At 38.3% G+C, this 23,117-nt stretch overlaps 1 protein-coding gene across 6 annotated transcripts in view; it reads right to left on the bottom strand.

Moving 5' to 3' along the window:
* NR1H4 (nuclear receptor subfamily 1 group H member 4) overlaps positions 1-21,772 on the bottom strand; it is a 43,910-nt gene extending 22,138 nt beyond the window's left edge. Inside the window, exons 1-5 of one of the 6 annotated variants that reach the window (XM_069000936.1) lie at positions 15,574-15,695; positions 11,655-11,811; positions 11,396-11,550; positions 10,680-10,819; positions 1,780-2,142 (exon numbers count right to left, since the gene is read on the bottom strand). In XM_069000936.1, the coding sequence (XP_068857037.1) occupies positions 1,780-2,142; positions 10,680-10,764 (448 nt within the window). In that variant the 5' untranslated portion in view covers positions 10,765-10,819; positions 11,396-11,550; positions 11,655-11,811; positions 15,574-15,695. Of the gene's footprint in view, positions 1-1,779; positions 2,143-10,679; positions 10,820-11,395; positions 11,551-11,654; positions 11,812-15,573; positions 15,696-19,041; positions 19,148-21,101 lie in introns of those variants that run through there. The other 5 variants (XM_069000916.1, XM_069000906.1, XM_069000925.1 and 2 more) reach the window with 5 other exon arrangements.
* Between the last annotated feature and the right edge of the window lie 1,345 nt (positions 21,773-23,117).

Below are 23,117 nucleotides of genomic sequence, written 5' to 3'. Positions count from 1 at the left end.
TGAAGGTAATGCATACCCATGTGAAAAATTCCACAGATAACAAGAATGATCAAGAGATCTAGAAGACATAGCATCTGCTTTACATTGTCAGACAGAATTACTGTCCTCAGCACATCTCTTTACTGAATCAGCTGGTACTTTAGTCACCCCTAAAGTTTATTGTAGAAACAGAATCCATTATCTTTAAGTAATTCAACTTTTACTATGTTGGTCAAGGGTACTATTCATTATAATTGATGTTGCAGTCATGAAACAGAACAAAAACATAAAATAGATTATCCCAATAAAGCAGTAAAATTCTGGTTACATAGAGTGATTCAAAATGAGTCGGTAGGGAAGTGGACACATGTTTCCTTTCACCATGGGTTTTAGTCTGGATATTTACTTGATGGCTTTAACTCTCTTCTAGAAACATTCAGTACAAATTTAAAAGTTTGTAATTTTAAGTCTTTGAAAACTCCCTAACATATTTAATACTGAAGTTAGTAAAGAGTAGGAATAGCTTACTAACAGAATAAATGTATCATTACTTGAAATCATCACATCAAAATTGAGTTTAACCTGGTTTATAATGACAGCATTCATATGAGTTAATTCATAATTTTTGACATGGAGACTATTAACTCAGACAGCAGAAAGAAATTAACCTCTTATTTATTGAAATTGTTGAGAAAAACTGTGTCAGCCTTGTGATTGTATTCATGTTTAGAGTGCTTGACTAGTGTGGTCTGTTTTTTTCTCACAAATGATTTTGTGATAGATAAAGCAAAAGCCCCAAATTAGGTCAAGGTCCACTCTCTATGACAGTGAATTCCACATTAAGGTATTTCAGTAATTCGGTAGTGACCATGCTTTAGTCTTTATACATTAAACAGGAATGGTAATGAAATATTCACAGAACAGATCAAGAAGCTGGGGCACTATTTTTCTCAGCCCTGTCACAGATATATTATACCTCTTCAGGTATAATTATTGACATAACCTCTTGTCCCTCTCTGCTAAAATATCTGGCAATCATGTTTACCATAATGGCAATGATTTTCTACACCACATTTATCCTGATAATAACAAGTGAATAATATTCTTCTGAGAAGCAAGGTATTTGTCCTCCAGATACAACCTTCTTTCTGAAGAAGCTCCCTCCTTAGGGGTAGGGGCTATCCTTAGAAGAAAGTATAGAACTAGAAATCCTTTCATTTCACAAACAAAAGGCACCCATCATATCCTTTGGGAGCTGGGGGAAAGAGATTCCCTGGGAACAGCCTGCAGGTGGGGGCTGACAGCTTTCACTCCCCTTCAGTGGACACTACATGAGGCACTTGGGCTGGTTTTAGCTATTTTCTAGGGCAGCCTAGCACTCAGCTCCCAGGGGCCTCCATGGGCATGTTCCTTCCTCAGGCAGAGAGTGGCATGAACAGCTTCCATAGAGAGCAGAGCCAGGCTGCCAGTCTCCACAGAGAAGCTGTCCTTCAGTTTACCAAAAGCTAGTGGTGCTCAAGAGCCATAGGTTGGCCTACTATGCTGTATAACCACAGGGCAATGAAGACTCTGCCAGTCTGTCTTGGGGAAAATAGGGTACACAGGATCCAAATGTAAATCTTTAATATGATTAATGGTTTGGATAAAATTACCAAGAAAATAAGTTATAAAAAAACCAAAACAAAACATAAAACCAACCAAAAAAAAAAAACCGAACCCAAACAAACAAACAAAACAACACCCAACCCCCCCAAAATTGAGAAGCTGCTGTGCCTATTAGCTGAACTGATTTCATCCTACCTTTGCATCCTTCACAAGTAAGGGCATTGTAGTGGTACCCAGAGGCTTTGTCACCGCAGACCACACAGAGCTCATCTCCTTTCACTCTTCCTGTGGAGTGACCCAGTCTAGGCCTTTTGGCTGCAGGGATATCCATTATCTCTGTCTCCCTTGTGAAAAAGGTCTCTGAGGGTAACCTCCTGAGTTCGTACATCGCAGGGGAATACCATTCCTCATGTTGTGGAGGGTAGAAGCCCAAATTGGAGTAATAAGGTGGCGATGAGATCTGAGGCTGAACTTGGGGAAATGGCACATTGTTGTACTGTGCATAAGGTGACACATCTGCCTCTTGCACTGGAGAACTCATTGGTTCTGAAAGGACACCTGGAAAATAGCAATGCAAAACCAATTTCTATTACTACCATGAAACTGTAATTATCAGAGAAGTTTCCACTTCTGGATGTTTATCTCAAAAACCAGCCACAAGCATAAAGATTGCATTCTCTAAACTCAGATTTGCTACACAAATACACTGCAAGAAGTTTTAAAAATAATTTATTCCTCCTCAGACACTCATTTATAATTGGTGGAAATGTCCAGCACTGGCAGTTACATTAAAAAAATCTTGAAAAATATTGTGCAGGTAATTGTATAATTGTTCAGTTTACAGGAAAGAGCAATCCACACCCCAGGGAAGCCAGCAACTCAAATTAGGCCTTAAATCAGAATGGAAGAAGTCCAAACAAATGGCAAAAACCCCATGGCACTGGTGAAAGCTAAATCAAGACTCCATGTTAATTTGTATTTAATTCTGAATGAATACATCATGACAGACAAAAACTGCACTGGGGAAAAATGACAAGGGTGAGGCTTAATTAGAAGATTAAGAAAATTAAATAAACATTCAAGAAGAGCCTGAAATAGGAAAGTGATGTTACCAGGAAAGAAAAAGAAAGATATTCCTAGTGTAAGTGGTGAAATGCAACCTTCTCACCATCCAGCCTCCATTGGCCAGCCAGCCCCTACAGCCTGGTCCCCAGCCCCTACAAGCCTGTGCTGTTCGGTGCAGCTGTGCAGTTCTCATAAGAAGCACCTCTCTAAGTCAGCATTAGTCACCTCTGAGCCAGCAACAGGCCTGACAGTGGCACAAGTAGTGGCAACATTTCCTGTCGGGAACAACATGGTAGCTGGAGGTTACCTTAACCTTGCTTGTTAAATAGCATATTTAAAATTGCAAACAAGTGAACTTTCATTACTTTTCTGTACTCCAGACACTACAACATCTAGAAGTCCCTGGATGGTGTAGCTAAAATCAAGCCCATGTCAAACAACTGAAAAGCTGAATTTGAAAATTATTTGCAAACTATTTCTTATTTTCTGTTGGAGAGAGCCACATCTTGCTGTTTCATGAAAACACTGACTCAATTCCTTCAACAGTTCCAAGAAGAGAGTGTGAGAAAAATAGTGCATATTTCCAGGCAGATGACCAGTCCACTTTTATTTGAGTCAACAGCAGTATTTACAAGGAAATCATAGATTAATGTTCGTTGGTGACCATCACTTAACAGTGCTTCAGAAGAACTCCAGAAACATTTTTGCTGACACAAAATTGGTCCCAGACAAGCGTCCTTTTGTGAGGAATCAGAAACAACAAAGAAATGTCAACAATTAAGAGGAGGGGACATCCGTAATGACAGAAATAATTAAAATCTATAGTGGGAGATCTTCCCCTCTCCTTTGTCTCACTACAGTTAGTGCCACAAACTAACCTTTTAATTACACCTCCTTTTTTGCTTTCAAGGTCTCACGCTCTTGCCCTGCAGCTTTCTGCCCTTCCTACTTTACCATGCTGTAGAAGCCATGCAAGTGTTTTGGGTTTGTGTGGTTGCTCTATTATTGCCCACAGCACATCTTTGCCAACAGCAAGTGTTGAGGTCCCAGCTCCAGAATAATCAGCAAGATCTATGACTGGAAAAATGTGACACAAAACTGAATGAGAATAATGGTGCCCTTTGTTACTTGTAATTAGTTTAATTATGGTTGTATTTCATTGCCCCAGAAGAGGCCAGGACAGCAAGTGCTACACTGGCAGAGCAGAGTAGCAGAAGGCACTCCCCAAACCCAAGGTTATGCCATTTAAACCAAGAGTATAGACATACAGAGGGCATCTGGGGACACTATGGAAGAGCCTGGAAGTGAAATTACAGCTTCATGCATCAGATGCAAACTGTCACTGATACCTGCCAGCCACAGTGGTGACAAAACAAGTAAAGGGTGAGGACAACGATTATTTGATATCCAGTATAGGTTTAGTGAGTCTTTAATGGGTCTTTAGCTATATTTACCACTTGTCAGGGCCACTGCTCATGAAGACTGGTCAAGGTACTTTAGGTACAAAAGCTGGGGTTAATTGTGGGATACACACTCATTTAATCTCTCTTTGGAAAGGAATCTGTTCACCACGGAAACCTAAGTTTTCACTTGCTAGTTAGTAATTATTTAATTGAGTTTGCTAAAGGAAAGTGGGACAATCCCAAAATGAAAAATAGTAACTGCTGATTTTTAGCTTTCTGCCATCCACAGGAAACTCCACAAAAGCTGTGTACCAGCCTCCTGAACTGCTAGGACCTCTGAAAGAGCAAGAGAAGGCAACATTCCTCCCCCCCAAAAAAAAATCTCAGGGCTTGTTAAAAACTCAGAACTACTAAAGAACTGCAGCACATCCTGAGACAATACTGGGGATGTATTTAAACACCTGTAGAGCCATTTGGGTTACAAATATGTTTAAAAAAATCTTCCCAACCATTGTACTCCTCTTCCAGAGGAAACAAACAAACAAAAAAAGAGTCTGAATTAGTTAAGTTAAACACAGGAGAAAAAGCCAAACAGCCTATATAATGTCCTTTTTCCTTCTGTATCAGACTCAGATTTAAACTATTTAGCTGAACTGAGTCCATGCTCAGGTCAATGGAAAGAAAAAGGAAGAACAGACAAGGTTGAGGGAGACTGAGAGAACATGGTCTTGCTTTATGTAAAATAGACTTATAGCTAAAACTCTGGGAAGTGCTCAAGGACCAGTATGAATTTTAAAGATAATTAGGTTGCATCTATGTAGGTTTTCCCCACTTTAGCTTGAAGTTTTGAGGGTTTTTTTGTTGGTTTTGGTTTGGTTTGTTTTAAGTAGACCTGAGCATGATGTACCTGTAGACCTGCACATGAGAGTCTAGACCAAATAATTTCTTATCATAAAAGAAAAGTAATCTTATCTTACCAAGCGGAATGTACATAAGCTTTTCTCCAGATAATATATATTAGAAATCTGGGATGGACTGGTTTCATGCAGCTAAAGCATGAGCAGCCCAGTAACATCACTGAAGTTGCAGTACTATAATCAGTGAAAGTGAAATCAAAAATGAGCTCACTGGACTACACCGACATTTTGTTTGTGTGGTCTTAAATATTTTGTAACATTTATCAGTTTTTCCTTTTGAAAGCATACTTTTCAGAGTTTTAAGGAACAACTATTTAAGTACACACAAATGTTATGCTACTTTTAGCTGCAGACTTTTTCAATTTGCCAATCTTATATTTTGAAAGTGTTTTTCAATTAAAACCTTTTACAAAAATAAGGAAAGCTTACTAAAAGCAAAGTGAAACCTTCACATACATGTGATTATTGTTCTACAAATATTTTTTCTACTTGCAACTTAAATTTATTAGAGAGTTTTACTTTTATTACTTTAAATTTTACACAGAATATTCTACATGAAACTTGAAAAAAATATTTGACTTGGAGAAACAATAGATAATTTTCCTTGCAGGAATAAACTGTTTTCAGTTCGCGGAGCTAAACTGATGTCTTGTGTAAGCTAAAGGGGATTTTATGCAGAATATTAAATAAATTACAATGAGATGACATTTTAATGTAAAAGTTATTGTTCCACTCATACAAAGCTAAACAAATTCTAAGCAGGTTTAAAATATGAACCCCTGTCTCTCCTTTGTTTTTTATGAAGGAACATAATAAAATAATGATATTCAGCATTAGGTAATTTGGAAACCATGGCATAGCCATTAACAAAATCCTGGTTTAATTCCAAACAATTTATTTGTGTATCTTTTAAAGATCACTTGGTTTAAAAAAACCTACTAGCACCCTACAATTTCAAGGAAGAGTGCAAGAATAGGTAACAAAAATATCCAAGTGAGAATACAGCAATATCCTACCTCAGGCGGTGTTCAGTCTGACCATTTCTTGATGAAAAATACTCTCCTTAAGGTGCCTCAGTCCTCCTTTCCTTCTCTTTTTTTTCTCTTATACCTCCTAAAGTCTATATATACATGAAACTTCTCAATTCTTCTTTGTGTGTGTCCTGTTAACTTCTTTACTGTGAGAACTTTCTTTAAGATTAGAAAGGAGTGACACAGACCAGAGGTTATATAGTTTACTAATTAACTTCATTACAAGAAACTTGTTTGTAAATGCCGGAAATAATGTCTGTTCCCAGTGTGGAGTTACCTGGATAAAATTTGGTTACCAGTTGAGGGGATGCCTCCAAGTAGCCTAGCCATTGTATTTTTGTACCTATTGTGGTTTAGTTACAACAAAATTTTGTATCAATAAATATTTGGTAAGGCCAGGTGGTTCTGTGCAATAGATTAACCACTTCAGGATCACAGGAAGCATGTTTCTAAGCGCAGAAATGTTGCATTCTCAAAAAAAGACCAAAGTGCTCAGACCCTACTGGACACATTTGTATGACAAGATAGAATGGTTTGGGTTAGAAGGGACCTAAAAGATGACCTAGTTCCAAACCCCCTGAAATAGGCAGGGACACTGTCCTCTTGAACAGGTTGCTCAAAGCCACATCCAATCTGTCCTTCTCATTAAATTTTTTACTCACATTGCCACTCTGTTTGGTTTGGCTCTCTTCATAATTATTATGCATCCAAGATTTTCTGTTTTAATTTGTGTTGGTTTGTTTCCTTTTGATTTGGGGGTCAGTTATGAGCCTAATTATCTTCTCTGCAGGGATGATGCCAGATGTTGCATCAAATGCCAGGTGGTGCTAAAGACAAGTAGTTATTTAACATATCTTATGATCTTGAAGCGGTGTAATCAGTTTGGACACTTGACCCTACTACCTTTTATATTACTATTATTTATTAAGAAAAAAAAAAAACAAATCCCAAACCAGAAAAAAAATGCAGATTTACCTAAAAGGAGTCAACCTCTTAAGCTCCTCTTAGGCACTGTTCTATGTCTACAACAATTTTCAATGGCATTCGTATTTCTTTCATTAAGAAGTTTCAATATATTGCTTTTTTCCCTGCTTTGTAACATGTCATTTTTTTTCTTATTCTTCCTCATCCTTTTCAATACAGCTTTTAAGAGTGTTCATTTCCCCTAAAAATTCTTTCCCAGCTAGGGACATGTACAAGGAGGGTAGCATTTCTTGTCTTGTTATATTTTAATGTCACCTTACAAGAAAACATTTTCAGGCCATCAAAAATACTTAAAATAGGTCTTCATTCAAACCAAGCATACAATAGTACTGAATTATCTTTTCAGGTTCTTAGAAATAATTCTATTTCTGATATCTGAAGTTTCACACTTAGTATCTTGCATATTAACTTCTATATATGGCAGATACCATCTATTTATCATATAAATGGCAGTTTGAGTCACATGCTGTATGTATTTCAGGTGCCACACAAATATATAACCTTACCCTACACATATAAGATTTGAAGGAGAGATTTTTTTGGTGTCTGAAAATTCATTCAGTCCCTTGTGATAAAAGACAAGTGAAGACCATTGAGAGAAATAAGCTAATGGGAATATAGGTATTTAACAATGGATTGTCTCTAATATGAAAAAATTTCAAAGGCAATTGAAAGATGTTATCAAACATCTTTTTGCAACAGTCCTGCTGAATTGCCAAGCCTTAGAGCAAGGCTTGTCAGAGTGCTCTGCTAATGAACCTCAGCATGTTCTACGTCACAGCTTGTGTCCAGCCAATCTGGGGCAAAGTGGAGGAGCTCAGATCAGTCTATGTTTGTTATGGTAGACATGTCCACAGAATAAATTCATGGCTCCAAGGTGAACTACAAAGCTTCCAAAGATATTAAAGGAGATTTCAGTCCTAAATTCCAGAGGTTAAAAAAGGAAGGTTGATAGGTGTGCCACTTTCTCCTAGGTCAGGATATGAAACTGGCCTAGTCTTCACACAGCTGGCCCTGCTCAGTACAATGGGACTTGTGAAATGAAAACAGGAATTGACTGAGGAAGGGAAGAATCTCAACAGGACTGGTCTTATGGAGACCCACACGTCTCTGGGATTTCTTGTTACCAAGAGTCCCTTTCCCTTACTGGGAAAACCAGAGCTGCAAGAAAGATAAAGTTGATTTTGTGTGCAGATACTATAGAGGTTGTCTCATTTTATATATTTGGTTTTGGCCACTTCTTCAAAGATCTATTTCCTGTAAAGAGATCTAGGATATTTCTAAATCACCTGAGTAGGGAGCTGGAAAAAAAAAAAACAGTTTTTCAGGAAGACAGGGTGGAAGAGAAGCACCCTCACTTTTACTAGGCTAAAGATCCTTCCTTATTTGCATTTTGAGGCCCTTTTCCCAGGGACTCATAACTGCAGAAGTGAAAATCCATAATTAAAACACACTAACTCCAAAGACATACAGCAATACTTTACCTCAGACATACACTGTTCAAATAGCAGCATACAATTTTCAACTACTGAAAGGTGAAAACCTTTTTTCTGAAACGTGCTGCAACTAGAAGTCTTGAGGCTAAATATGTAGAATTGCCTTGGAATCACCATGGTGATGAGGCTCAAAGCACAAGCAACTCAGAATTGACAACATTTCTTTTGAAAGACCTGAACCTGGAGCTAATGTTTGGAGATGCAGTTAGATTTGTTTTTGAAGGTCTAAGAACACTCTCCCAGTAGACTGAATAAAGCATAATGAAAAGAAAATATATTTCCAGGGATTTTTTATAGAAGGTGAGTATGCATCTTTGAATAAAGGAGACAGGTTTGTGTAAAGGCTAATGTTTGTAAGCCAGCAATTTTTAACTTGTGAGCTACAATGTATGAGAAGACCTAAAAGAAACATGCATTATAAGGACCATCTAAAATAAAAGCTTTCTTCCTGTTTTCTGGGGTTTAGAAGCCACTTCCTGCCAAAACTGAATGTGAAAAAAATGCAAGTAATTTACAAAGATAAAAAACTGAGAGACAAAACCATTTCCTACAAGTGTTTTGGAGAGATAGAGTCACTTTTTCACAATGAGTAACTTTCCCTGTGGACTCAGTTGCATATTATTTCTGGTAGGCTTTTTTCCAGCTATAAAAGCAAAAAAGACACCACATTAGAGTGACACCCCACAAAACAAAAGTCAGGTTAAGTGAAACACAGCAGGAGTGCTAGGTTTTCTTCCTAATAGGACCCCTGATTCAACTCCTCAATAGATTATTTCTTTCTGTTACAGAAATGTCAGTTTGAATTAAATCTCCATTGTGCTGAGCTCTGAACACCTATAATGAGAGACACAATCCCTCTTCTGAAACCTTCACAATTTGTAAGTAAGATTACCCCGCGGAGGGCAAGTATTTTACATTAACATTCTTCCTTGTGTTTTCAAAATACTTTATCATTACTCAAAATAATTAAATAAAAAATAGATATTGGGTCAAATTTCTTGACAAAAACCTGAAGTAGCTTGGATATGCAGGAGTTTTAAAAGATGACTGGATATAATATTTGGCACCCTAGATTTGAACATCATTCTCCTCTCTGCATATCATGGCCTGACATTGGAATTAAGAGGTAGCAAAGAAGTTGTTTCGCTGTTAGCATATTATTTTTAACAACTCTAAAACATTTCTCCCACCAAACCCAAAACAAAGAGGGATAAAAACCAGTAACACACAATAATGGAGTGGGTTCTGCTTATCATTAGTAATCATGCTTTAGTTTAGCTGTATGGAGCCAGGACACTGGAAGTGGTCTGACTTTTAGAGATGTTCCTGACTTCTAGGAGCTCTGCAGCTGGATGTCAGAGTCCTTCCTTCCGTGCCCCAGGTACTACTCTTGCTCCAGACAGATGAAACTGGAATATGTTCAGTTTTTCCAACACTCAAAAAGGCAGAATTCTGGTGTTATTTGGACTGTAAACTTCTGAGGTGTTGGAGCATTTTGTGGGGGTTTGTATTATGTGTGTGTCCCTCAATGTGTCATAACTTACTCAATGAAGGACCCACTCTGCTGTATTATCCTCTTTTTTTCCCCTTAGCAGTACATATATCAGAAAAGATAAGCTTACCCATGTTTATAAAATGTTGACCAAGAATTTTTCACTCATTAACAAACTCATGCTTAGCCTTGAAAAATTCAGTGGAACTGGAGCAAGGAGGATCTTCCAGCCTGCTTTATAAACTTTCTTGTGCACTAAATTTAATAGGATAAGTTTTTAATGGTGTTTTAATTTAGGTGAAATTACTTTCATAAATTTGCATAATATGGCAATGCAAATACATTGCACTGTAATTTTATTACAGATTTACTGGAAATATATTTGCTCAGCTTGATTTAAGTGACTCACATGAAGGTAACATCGAGCCTACATACAAAAGTCTGTCTTTGCCAAATGGTCTCCAGTACTAGAAGAGTGTCACAAAAACAACCTATAGGTTCTGCTAAGAGCAGTGATGAAAGCAATAGTGTGCAAGATTACATTAAAACCACAGATGTATTATTTGTTATTCCTTTCACAAGTACTGAAGATTCAAGAAGGTTGGCACATTTCAGCCACCTGTCCTTGACTTGAAATTTCAGTGCATTTTCCTCTAGGTTTCTGAGTAAAGGACAGCTTACTATTTCAACCTAATTTGGTGACTTACCAAACAAATGAGGACCTTCAGCAAGAGGAAATCCATCAGCTGTGGCTAGCTGATGATGTCCTATTAAATTCATTTCAGATCCCATTTATTCTTCAGTTCAGGAGGAATATGCTGATTAAAAAGGAGGTTGAAAAGAAACCCTGAAAAATATGAAGCAAAAAGAATATTTAGAACAAGATAACTAACTTTTGTGTACCTAGTAAGGCAGGATGCAGGAGGCTAGTTCAATATTTGCTGTAACAAACATTATCTTGAAGTTACAATACCTAATTCGGCCTTTAAATAAAATGCTACATCCAGCCTGTTTGGTTTTTCCTTGATGTGGCATATTTTATTTACCCTCTTTCTGTTAATTTTAAATTAATGGAGGTTTATGCCTAAATTTATTCAAATATTCAGAGTGAAGCACTGGCCTGACCTCCTGAGGGCATGCTGTCCAGCCCTCCTTCCATGCAATACCAATTGTTTGCATTATTTTCACCACCCTTTCATCATGTCATTGCTTTCACTTACTGAAAAGTGCAAGTTTATGGTTAGATCAGAAGAACACAGACAGGAAACTTGAGTTTAATTTCCAGGGACCAGCTCTTTATCTTGCCTTCAGTGATTACTGAACAAGATGAATGGTGGCAAACACAGAAAGCCAAGCCTGGCTCTGGTAACCAGGCTGACCCATCCGCTCTCTCAGTGGTCTCAAGCAGCCACACAACTCTCACCTGGGGGAGGCTGGGAGAGGTGGGAAGGGGGCTCCCTTGCCCAGGCCATGTGGGTGGAGTGAGCCAACTCTAGATTGCGTTTGAGGCACGACCAACAGGGGAATGCAGAGCTCCAAGAAGAGGTCTCAGGGGCTTATACAGACACCAAGAGGATTCTGCATAAAGTTGACAGCAATCTGTTTTCCTTTGTTTCATAGTCTTAATTCTTTATTTGGTTTTATTACCGTGGGACTGTCCCTGGGACTACATTTCCACTTACTGAATACATTTGAGAGTTACAGCCCAGTCTGCTTCCCAGTGAGATCTCAGCATGTTTCTTGAGCAGAAATGAAGTCATCTGACAAAAACGCGAATGCTGCAGGAGGCCACAATGCTGAGCAGACTGGGAAGTAGCTTGTGAAAGTGGCAAGCACACTCTGTAATTATATGTCGTAAAGATTCATTAAATTCTTTCTTAACATAAACAGAGGCCCTCTAATTAGACAGATGCATTTTAAATGTCTGCCCACAGATAATTTAAACAGTTTACTTAGAAATGTCAAAAGCTACTTGTATCGCAGACCAGATAGGGTTCTTGTGGCAAATAACATGTAAACAGAGTGTCTCAAATCTAGCACAGAAACATGGTTTTGCAACAGCAGAAAAACTCCATGTATTTTGGATAGGGTTTGGCAGTCAGCCCAGCCACCCCGCTAGGTCCACATTTACTTCCAACCATATTACTGCCTTGCTGCCTCAGTTGCCAGGGAAGTTATCTGCTGAAATCAAGAGCTGGGGCTACCCACATAGCTCTAAGGTCTTAAAATTCCTGACAGACAGTTTTCTGAAACACCTGTGACAAGCTCTAGGGATGTGATTCCTCTTACAGTGCATTACAAGTGTTCTGGAAGAAGACAGCAGCACAGTCAGGACTGCCAATATATAGTCAGACTTTCAGTGCATAACTTCTTAGCTTCTAAGGTTTATATTCTGCATCCTTCTAGTTTGTGATGCAAATAAAGAGGAAAGCAGGCAAGCTATGTTATTAAATGCTTGTAAAGTGTCCGTGTTTTTACAGCCTCTTTGATATGTCTATAAACTTCTTTCTTGCTTCATTGAGGCCATTCCATTTTTTAGCATATATATATAATGCCCCTCTTTAACCTCAAGATGGACTCCTTAGAATCTATTATTCTTTGCATACACACACAAAAAGACCCAACCCTCATGTTATTAATACTGCCTTGTTTATAGTAAGAATCTTGAGGACGTGTTTGTAAGAATCTTTGCTTTTGTAGGATGGTACAGGTTTTGTAACTTTAAGCCTTCTGCCACGTAAATTTTGGTCTGGATGGATTAAGTTCAAGCCAAATGTTCATGATTATTTTAAAGTTCCCAGAATTTTAATATTTCATTTTATTTAATATATCCAGCTGATGTAGACCATTTACTAGATTTCATGAAAGAAATTACTCCTATTTTCTTGGGATTTTTGCAAGGCACAAGATTACCATAAAAAAAGGCTGGATATATATTTTCCATTGCATGTAGCTTTGCTACTGTAAATTTCACTGGACACCAAACTCTTCATTAAATACTTATTGATGTTTGACTTTGATTTTCTCCTGAGTCCAGCCTGCTGTGATCTATCTAACCTATATTAGATTTACCCACATAATTAATTTTACGTGTATTTAAAAGCAGCAGATGCTGATTTCCAGCTCTAACACCTACACTAGGTACACAGTACAGAGAATTTAAGCTACACATTGTTCAGCTCTGGGAAATAATATAGGTCACTATATTGAACTGATACTCCATTCTGAGGTGTAGCAACAACAAAAAAGAGCATCTGATATGTAAAAGCTGAAATAAAGGCAATAGAAGCACAGGAAATCAATATTTCTCTCCAAAGTAAGAGGCCTACAAGAGAAAAGAAGAGGCATGTGACAAATTAGAAAGCTTCTTTTTCCAAATAAATTTTTAGTTAACTTTTTAAATAAACCTATTTACCCTACCACCTTTGGAGATTATCTTCATAGGCCAAAATATATAGCAAAGAAAAACAGAGATCAGTATGTATAAAGTAAAATATGTGCCAAACTGATTGAGAGTATTGTCTTCAATTACATGTCAAGAGCTCTGAATTACATAAAATTTTATTACATTTTAACATACTTTAGAACTGTCAATCTATGTGTGTTTACACATTCTATGTTTGACTAAGAAAATTTACATGTATATTATTATTTATGGGGCTTGTTTTTCCACTGTATGGGTGCATATACATGTTTATTCAGATTTCTTACGGAAAATATGTTCATTGAGGTATACAAATATGTATGTATACACAACTGGGCTTACCACTTAACTCTAGGTTTCAGATTTATTGTGGGCTCTTACCTGTGCACTACCTCTGACCTTGCTATGGTCAGTAGTAAAGCTCTCCCTAGCTTCTGTGTAAGCAAAGCCAAGTCTCTTAGTGAAATAATTAAAGTTAAATCAACTGAGATCACTGAAAACAAAAGCATCATGGCCCCACACTTTCAAGTAATGTAAAAATACGTTTCATCACCAGAAAAGCTCCGTGACAGTGTAATTGTCATTTACCTTCAGAAGAATGATTGAATCTATTTCAATTACTCAGCAAAGGAAGATCTATCAAAGCTCTTACAAAATTTTTCACGAATATTAGTGAAGTACATTTCCTTCCACCTTTCCCATAATATTTTACTATTCTTCACACATCTGACTGCCTACTGCTCAAAGAGAAATTTCAGTAACATCATTAATCTATGGCCCAATCCAAACATTGTTAACATCAATGGGAAGATAGATTCCCATCTCATTCACAGGCTTTTGATGTGGCCTCATAGCCTTTTTGTAGAATATTTAATGCAGTGCCTCAGTTATTTGAGAAGCTATTTTATTTGCTTACCTGTTTGCTTTAAAGTGTATCAAAGAGACCTGAAAGCATTAGGGAGATTTATGCTTTCTATTTCCAGCCTGTTGCTCTCAGGTCATTTTGGCAAGAACAGCACTACAGGCACAGCAACTGATGCAAAATGAAAGAAACTGTAGGAGCAAGTTTGAGAACCAGAGGCAGGACTAATGTTACTGTGTTTATTTGAAATTTTCTGTTAGATTTCTTAATATGGCATTTAAAATCAGAGCAGGAAAGAGACACTGGACACAGAAAAAAATTGAACATTCTTACTTAATTCTGTAGCAAATCTGGGTATCTGAGTCCCATGTAGTACTGAAAACTCTATGAGAAGCATCAATGGCATTTCTGTAAGCAGGTAAGTAACTGCAAAAAGCGGGGCCAGCTTCTGACTCTCCCTGGGATTACCTCCTAAACACCATTTCTGTGTGTCTTTCTTTCTCCAGCATCTCTTTCATGTCTCACCTGATAAAACTGCAAGCCCTCCATTTTAACTTGTTTTTGGACTGCCATTAAGACTAATGGAATTGCAATTTAATTCCCAGTCTCTAGGTTCTCTGTAACACAAGCAATAGCCATAAAAATAACAAAAGCGAAATGTATTCCACCACAATTACAGTTTTCTGAAGATAAATGAGTAGCAGAACACTCAGAATAGAATTACATTTTCTTAAAAACTAGCAGTGGATTCAAATGGTGATCACTTGAAATTTGAAACCCCCTTTTGCTCTTCCTAGTTATGTGAAATATGTGCTAAAGTCTTCAACTTTGGAAGACACACTTGGAATCTGTACACAGAACTGTCAAAGAAAAATCTACATGAAACAAATATAATTCTCCCTTTCTGGATTGCTCTCAGTTCTCCCATTAATCACATTCATAACATTTTCTGTTTCTAAAAGGATAAAAAAACAACAAATATAATTTTAGAGCTAATGCACACAGTTAACTAGATAGTGCTGTTGCAAGAAAGTCTCATTATCAAACTTATACCTTCTGTTCCAGTGACACACAGAAGCCAGCTTTCTAAAGACAAATTTCAACATGACCTTATTTTCCACCTTACCATTTTTCCCAAGGGGAATTCCTACTGTTGAGACAGTTTTGTGGATGAAATGACTTCTTACATTATTCTTCACTTTAATTTTTTTTTCTGATCAAAAATCCATTAACATCCACTAAATAATTCAGGAGATAAAATTACTTTTATGCTACACAACAGCAAGAGCTATCAGTTTAAGGAATTATTACTTACTGTTCTTTTCTGGAAGACTGCAGATGGCAGGATGTAAGACAGTTCTGTGCTCAGTTCAGTATCCTAATGATTCTCACATAGGAACATTTTTGTTTTGTTTTGCTTTCATGTTTAGCAGAAGCCTGTAGTGATAACACAATGAATCAAAGCTTGCTTTTGTTGGCTCAGTGCCCTAATGGACAAGGATTACTCATTAACAATTCTTTCTTTGCGAAACTCTCCAAACATGGGCTGTATTAAAATGTTGTGAATTCCAACTTGACCAGCAGCACAGACATTTGAGATGCTTATTAATGCTCTGGTCGGGTGCAGAGGGGAAGTTAACTCAAACAGTGGGGTGATAGCACCTTGTTGCTCATTATAACCCTTTCCTTGCACATGTACGTTTCTATGACACTCTCAGCCTCCTTGTCTTTCCCATCCAAAGAGCCCAGGTGTTATTCTGAGACATAAACTTGATTTCTAAGAATTTCTGTTATTTTTTACCCTTTTTAGTGAGACTGAGCATTACACTGAGTACTGAAGAAAAATAGGCTATAAATTACATCATCACAGGGACATGAGGACATTAAAGTTTAATTCCTGTATCTGCAAGAATCTCTAAAAAGCTGCACCATTTTGATTTGGGCTCATTGCATAGAGCTTTAGACAAGAAACTGAGGCCCCTAATTTTAAATCTATCAGATTAATGCACTAGTTGTGCACAGGGGGAAGAAATTGGTACCTGTAGATTGAAAACCACATCCTTGAGTGAGCTGCACTGTATCTGAAAACACTGATATGCTGTCACTGGCAGAAAGGGGACCTTGAACTACTACATCCCCATTTACCTTGCCGAGGAAATTAAAGTGAAGTGGAATGGATTGAGGCTATTTTATTTCAATATCCCACCTACACAGGAAGCATAATAATTCCCTGGTTTGCATTGCTAAACATATCCAGTGGGCATGAGTTGATCTGGCAGTGATACTGAGACAAATTTCAGTCAGAGGAGACCACTGACAGCATCACTCATGGTAAGTGAGTTCGTGATTGCCACACAGTATATGATCTCCATCCTTCCCTAGGCATTTGCATGGTCTGAGCAAGATTGAATACACAGAGAAACAGGCTGTGCCTCCTGCTTTCCTGCTTGAGCAAAGAGAGGCATTGGGCAGCCAACACAGTCCTTTCTATGTGAAAGGTGAGAGCTGCCGGCCCTAAAATTACCAAGAATAAAATTCCTTCACTTTGCCTCATTTTAAGAGAAAAAAATAATACTTTAAAAAGGTATATTCATCCTCAAGCTTTTATCAGAGAAATTCTAATTCTCTATAAATTCTCTATACTTCTCATAAAAATATTATTAATAAAGAGTCCCTTTTATGTGTTCTGTCCCTTGCAAATTCACCTGGTAGCCAGCCAAACAGTCATGGTATGACAGATTTCTGAAGAGAACAGTGAGAGAATGATGCTATAAGGCTGCCACTGGACACTAACTCCCAAGGGGTTACTGTTTTCAGGGAGTAATGCCTACAGCTCATTCCAGCAGGTACTGGCCATATGATAAGTATATTTAAGACTATGGCTCTCTCACTCCTCATTTCTGACTCTCTGAACACCATCTTACTTCTGTAAACAATGATGTTTCTGTTTGACAAATTCATGTTTAGCAAAATTGACAAAGTACTTTCAAGTAAGGGAATTCTTCCAAAATAACCCTACCCAGAGGAGACAGATGGTCTCTTCAACCAAGCATGCCAACAGCCCATCTGACACTTTCCACTATATGTCCACTCCAGTGGTGCCTAGAAAACACATGCCAAAAAACCAATTTCTTTGGTCATCCTGAGGCCAGTGATGGGTTTTGTCCCACATAGGAGAAAAAGCAGAAGTGGAGCCAAGAAGTCCAACAAATGTCTCATGAATCTTTCTGTCTTTTGGCAAGTTCCAAGGATCTGAAATCTTTTTTCCATCTTTCAACTTCCCCCAGCATTGGTCTGATGTAGTTGGTGGCACAGAGAAATTGCTTTTTAGAAGTCCCTAGAGACTAACTATCAATAAGTGTTCTTTCCCAAAAAGCATATTCCTGTGTGTGGATGTTGTTTGTCAGAGAGCAAATAGCTTAGCACAAAGGAAATGGAATTTAATCCCCCTATTCACCAACACATTTGTTGCATTAAAACATTTTTTTTCTTTCCTTACAATAAGAAAGAGGCAAGTACCAAAATGGTCCTTTGTCCACTAATCAATACATTCAAGACATTACTGGAAACAGCAAAGAAATAATCCACATGGTCAAAAGAGGAAATGTTGCCTGTAGCAATGACATGTGGCATTACTGGTTAAAGCCAGGTGTTCATATTTATTGTGGTTCATGTACAAATGAGAATTGAAGAGAAAGGAATTGGAACAAATCAAATATATCTTCTGTAGTGTTTCAGGAGATTGCATACACAGCATCTCAGGAGAGAAGAGAATGAGAAAATATTCAAACACAGATATTTATAAATGGAATATCTTTCCTAAGATAGCATTGCATTCTATAATTTTTAAAATCTCAGAATATTATCTGACATCCTGAAGCTTCTCTGGACAGTAATAACATTACTTCTGTAAGTGACAAAGAGCATGAGTTCTACAGTACATTTATGCCATTACTAGTCCAAGTACATGTTCAGCAACAAAACCAGGGATATAGAGAACATTCAGAGCTAGAAATCTGTCTGCCTAGAAAATACCACTTCATTAACTTCACACTCCATGAAAGAATGGGGGTGTTTGCCGTAGCTCATTGCTCCTCCTCCTGCTACTCTGTCTTTTCTCCACTGAAATATTTGCTATTCCACACTTTCACTGGCAAGGCAGCTCCATGGCCTGAGTCATGAAAAGACAAAAATAATCCTGGCAACAAAGTAGTTTGCCATCAAAAGTGTGGAGGGGAAAAATCTTGTACAGAAAGAGATAGGGGCAAAAGAAGAAAAAGTAGGCTGGGCGTTCACCTTAAACATTTCCTTCTCTTCACATCTGGATGAATGCATCATCACACATTTAAAAAATTAGGAAAATGATACATCCACAAATGACCAGTACCTGCTCCTTTGTGCTCAGAAAAATTTTCCAGCAGCTGAAAAGCTTTCTGACTACTCACAGCGAGTTTTCTGGAGCTCCAACAACACTGTACACATGACAGCTGTAGAACCGTTCAGGTTGAAGAAAACCTCTAAGGTCATTCAGTTCAACCATTAACCTAGCACTGCCAAGTCCACCAGCAAACCATGTCCTTAAGTGTCACATCTACACACCTTCTAAACACCTCCAGGGATAGTGACTCAACCAGAGCTGAGTAGTAGAACTCAACCAGTTCCCTGGGCAGATTGTACCAATGCTTGACAACCCTACTGGTAAAGAAAGTTTTCCTAATATTCAATCTAAACCACCCCTGGCACAACTGGAGGCCACTTCCTTCCTGCATTAGACAGTCATTACCCCAGGGAAGGCAAGGACAAGGAGTTAAAGCCAGATAGATCTCTGCCAATGGATTCATTTCTCTGTTCCCCAAGATGCAAAGGGAGAAACCTCCTGTCTTGCCAGTGGGAAAACGTATCTTCTTGGCCTCAGGATTCCTGGGAACATCTTGGGGGAGGTGGGAATTGCAAGAAGAAGTAGATCTGGTTTGGCTGAAAGATAAATCAGCATTTCCAACTGGCACCTGGAGCTGTCAATACCCTGAAAACACCTGGGCATTTCTGACAAAAGATCCAATTTGCAGCAGTCACAATGAGTGAGATACCTTGCATCTGTGTTTGTTTCATAGGCCAAGGGATGCATCTTGACTGAGATCTACTTGTGCTCAAGGACTTCTTTTTCCCTATTCTTATAGTTCCCAGAATGAATGGTACTGCAGGCACCTGAGAGATCATGTGAACGAAACTGTGCCTCAGTACAAAGCACCATTTTCAGCTCAGAAAGTGTTCACAACATGATCATAAAAGTTGCCACTAAACAGCAGCCACCCTCAGCTCTTCTTTCATCCCTGCAGCACCCCTTATTTATTATTGCTACACAGATGATACACATCATCTACACCACTTTGGGCCATGGTCTGTCTCCTCAAACCAGCCATTTCTTACTCTCAGACACCCTTAGCTTTTCATTTCTGGAAAGATGTCCAAGCTTACAACAAGCTTACAATAAATTTTATCATCTGAAGATAATTAAGAAATCCTAATAGATATGACTGTTTCTGCACAGGTTAAAAAATTGGTGAGGAATGGGTGCAAAGTTTCAGTAAGTTAACTCTAGTGTCTGTTAATTTTTTTTTACCTCCTGCATTTCAAAAGTGGAGGAATAACTGCTTTTAAGATTAGTTTAGTTTGTTGAATAAGTCTTTCATTTATCAGAGCCTCTTCATTTTAAGTTGCTCTCTGATTATTCAGTTTCTGAGCAGGGCAAAATTTATTCAATAATCTTATATTTCGCCCTGATGAAATAATCTTTGTCACTCACATATTTTAAGTGGAATGTCATGAAGGGTAAAATGACCACAGAACAATCTGTCCTATGAGGGGGAATTCCTCCCTGGTGGCAGGCAGTTAATTGTTAGCCAGCATGGTCTAGCAAGAGCATATATGTAAGATACCATCTTATGGCTGCCTGGGTACAAGAGGAGAGCTGAGTATACGTGGCATCAACTACAGCATCAAAAGCTAAGTTTCAGTAGGGCAAACTTGGTCTACTTCCCTCCAGCTGACTTAATTAAAATTTAGGATGTGTTTTTCTATGAATAAGTTCTGGTATTCCACATTAGATTATCTCTCATTATTTTAAATTTTAATTGAGACACTGATATTACATGTTCTTCCCCACCCCTACCCCCTGCTAGAGGTTACAAGTTTACAAGTTCCTAAAGAAATCACAGCTTTAAATTAAACATGTTGGGGCAGTATTAGCTGATACGAAGTTCTTCTAGAGGCCTTGAACTAAATATATACTCTAGTCTTACAATTTTTTCTCTTGACATTTTGATGTTTTACAGTGTGATAGTGTTGAGTTCAATAAGGGTTAGCCTTCATTTATGTAAATATTTGGAGAGATAAAATTGTTAAGAAATGTTGATCTATTCCAGTAAATGACAGCACTGTCCTTTCATTAAAAAGTAGTTCTTTTAAAATAAATGTCAAAGCTGACAAGTGAAGTATTATTAATAAATAAATATTAGGATATTTTTAGATTAGTTTTTGAATTGTTAAAATAATCACTCTAAGTAAATTCATTCTGCAAACTTTTAAACCTCTACTTTTTTCTCATACTTTGTACAGTGTCAAGGAAAAAGAGATGTTTAAAAGAGCCAGTTCAGTAGCTAGCAAGAAACCATTTCTTTCTGGATGGGAGAGGAAACATAGACTAGACGTCATATGAGTGGACAGTGTAAATCATTGGAGGTGCAGGAGGAGTTCTGCTAACACTATCTGGCAAACCAGAGTCACTGTTAATCTCTTAAACCCTCAGTTCTATCATTTATTGTTCTAGAGGAGGCTCTACCATACCTCGAAGCATTGCAGGCAGATGACAGCTCCCATTATTCATCGAGAGAGAGGGCTGCAGAACCAGCATCAGATGCCCAACAGGTACCCAGGGCAAAGCCTGGGGGAATCTCTCCATCCTATCTCAAGAAGTCCATGACAACCAGGGAAAAATGGGAATATTGCACACTCAGCAGCTGATGGAGATCTCATTACATCTTTCTTCATATCCAAGAGAAAAGGGAACGTCAGATTCCACTACAAATAATAATGGAGTGCTCAGTTTGGGAGAAGCTGCCTTCTTCCTTCAGCAAGGCAGACACTCGTACATCAGGAAGGAGCAGGAGCGGTGCTGTTCCATGAGGGGATAAAACTGGAGCTAAGGATAGCTCCACAGTACCTGAGGAGCCAGGGTGCTGACAGCAACAGGCCCAGGGGAGGGAACGTGGTAAATGAGGATGAGGGGCTATCCAGGGATCAGCCAAGAGCAGCAGGAAGAGGCAGGGCCAGATGGAGGCCTGGAGACACACTGCTTGCAGCATCAGCCCAAGGTCCTTCCAGGAGGCAGAGCAGAGACAGGGCTGGAGATAATGCAGGCTACAGTTTAACACCTGCAGTCCATCTGGGGAAAAATCCACTCATGAGCCAGGAGATGACAGGACAATACCAAACACACTTCCACAAGCTTATCACAAACCAGGATTAGAAGGCCAGGCTTGAGTTTAAACAGCATCCTCAACACCCAGGCAAGGCATGTGGGAGGCTCCAGATGAGGCTGATCAGGCCTTTTAAAGCCTTTTAGTGCCTCAGGACCCTAATGAAGGGCAGCTCTCAAAGCTTTGTTGACTCTTCCTTGTTCCCTAACAGAATTTAGACAAATGATGAACATGGTTATGATCACTTGTGGCAGGCAAGAGTAGCAGCAGGACTAGACCTTCAACATCCAACTTACACAGAAAATACTAGGACATATGACAAGTTTAGCTGAAGACTATTCAAGACTCCACCCAGCTAAGAAGAGATGAAAGGGGCTGGAAATAAGATAATATTAGGACCTGGATATAGCTGAGTTATTTCCAAACTCAGAAAAACAGTTTCATGTACCAGGGCCCAGGTCAATCTGATCATCCTTTTAGTTTCCACCTAGTAAAGAGTTGGTACTGAGGAAAGAAAGGGATTTGGAGGTCAAGGAAAAGTGTGGTCATTGAAGGGAAAGTTAAAGGGATATTGAATAGATCTTGGAGGAATTAATTTATTTTCCTTTCTTTCCTAATCTTCAGTTTACATCATTGCATTCTGAAAACAAATTTCTTCCCTTTTTAGAAGAAAGAAACTAAATGTGGTATAAAGTTTATTAAATTTAAATAATGCATATCAGGAAATGGAGAGGTTACTTATCTCATACCAGTATTAGCTTGGGCTCAATCTGAACAAAAGCTTCATTTATCAATATCTAATCTGAATACCATTTTTGTCCAAAATTGGGTCTCATCCCAAATTATGGGATCATTTGCATTGGCAGATCCCTTATTTATGTCAAATCTCACTTGGCTGGTGTATTTCATCTCCCCATCTCATCCCAAAACACAAAACATGTAACAAAACCAGGTTATCTAGAGTAGATTGCATGCATGGGAAGTTTAGCTAGTTCTGTTTCTCATCTTTTGTGACCCCCTCCTGCAAAACTTTCACAAGGGAGGGAATCTTACAAATCCATGAATTTTAGGCATTAACTGTTTCTTTAAATAGGCAGGTAGGATAAGACAATTTATGAGGAAAAGGGAGAAAAAAAAGTCAATTCAAAGCATGGCAGCTCACCTACTCAGCAATTTACTCAGCAGCTGAAGCCATTGTTCCTCCCTCTACACTGGCTCCTCACAAATATGGAGGCAAATTAGATGTTTCTACCCTTTCCCTTGAGGTTTCCTCAAAATTGCGTCAAGTTAGTGTGGTACTGTGTCTACTGCTTTCTGAATTTACAAGCCTTCAAGCAAAACTTGTATTTCCCTTGGTCAACGGAGTTGCCTGCCCAGAGAATGT

The sequence above is a fragment of the Aphelocoma coerulescens genome, chromosome 1A (assembly GCF_041296385.1).
Source record: "Aphelocoma coerulescens isolate FSJ_1873_10779 chromosome 1A, UR_Acoe_1.0, whole genome shotgun sequence".
Classification (NCBI taxonomy): Eukaryota; Metazoa; Chordata; class Aves; order Passeriformes; family Corvidae; genus Aphelocoma; species Aphelocoma coerulescens.
The sequence above is the reverse complement of the archived record's forward strand: the minus strand, read 5'-3'. Positions and strand labels throughout refer to the sequence as shown.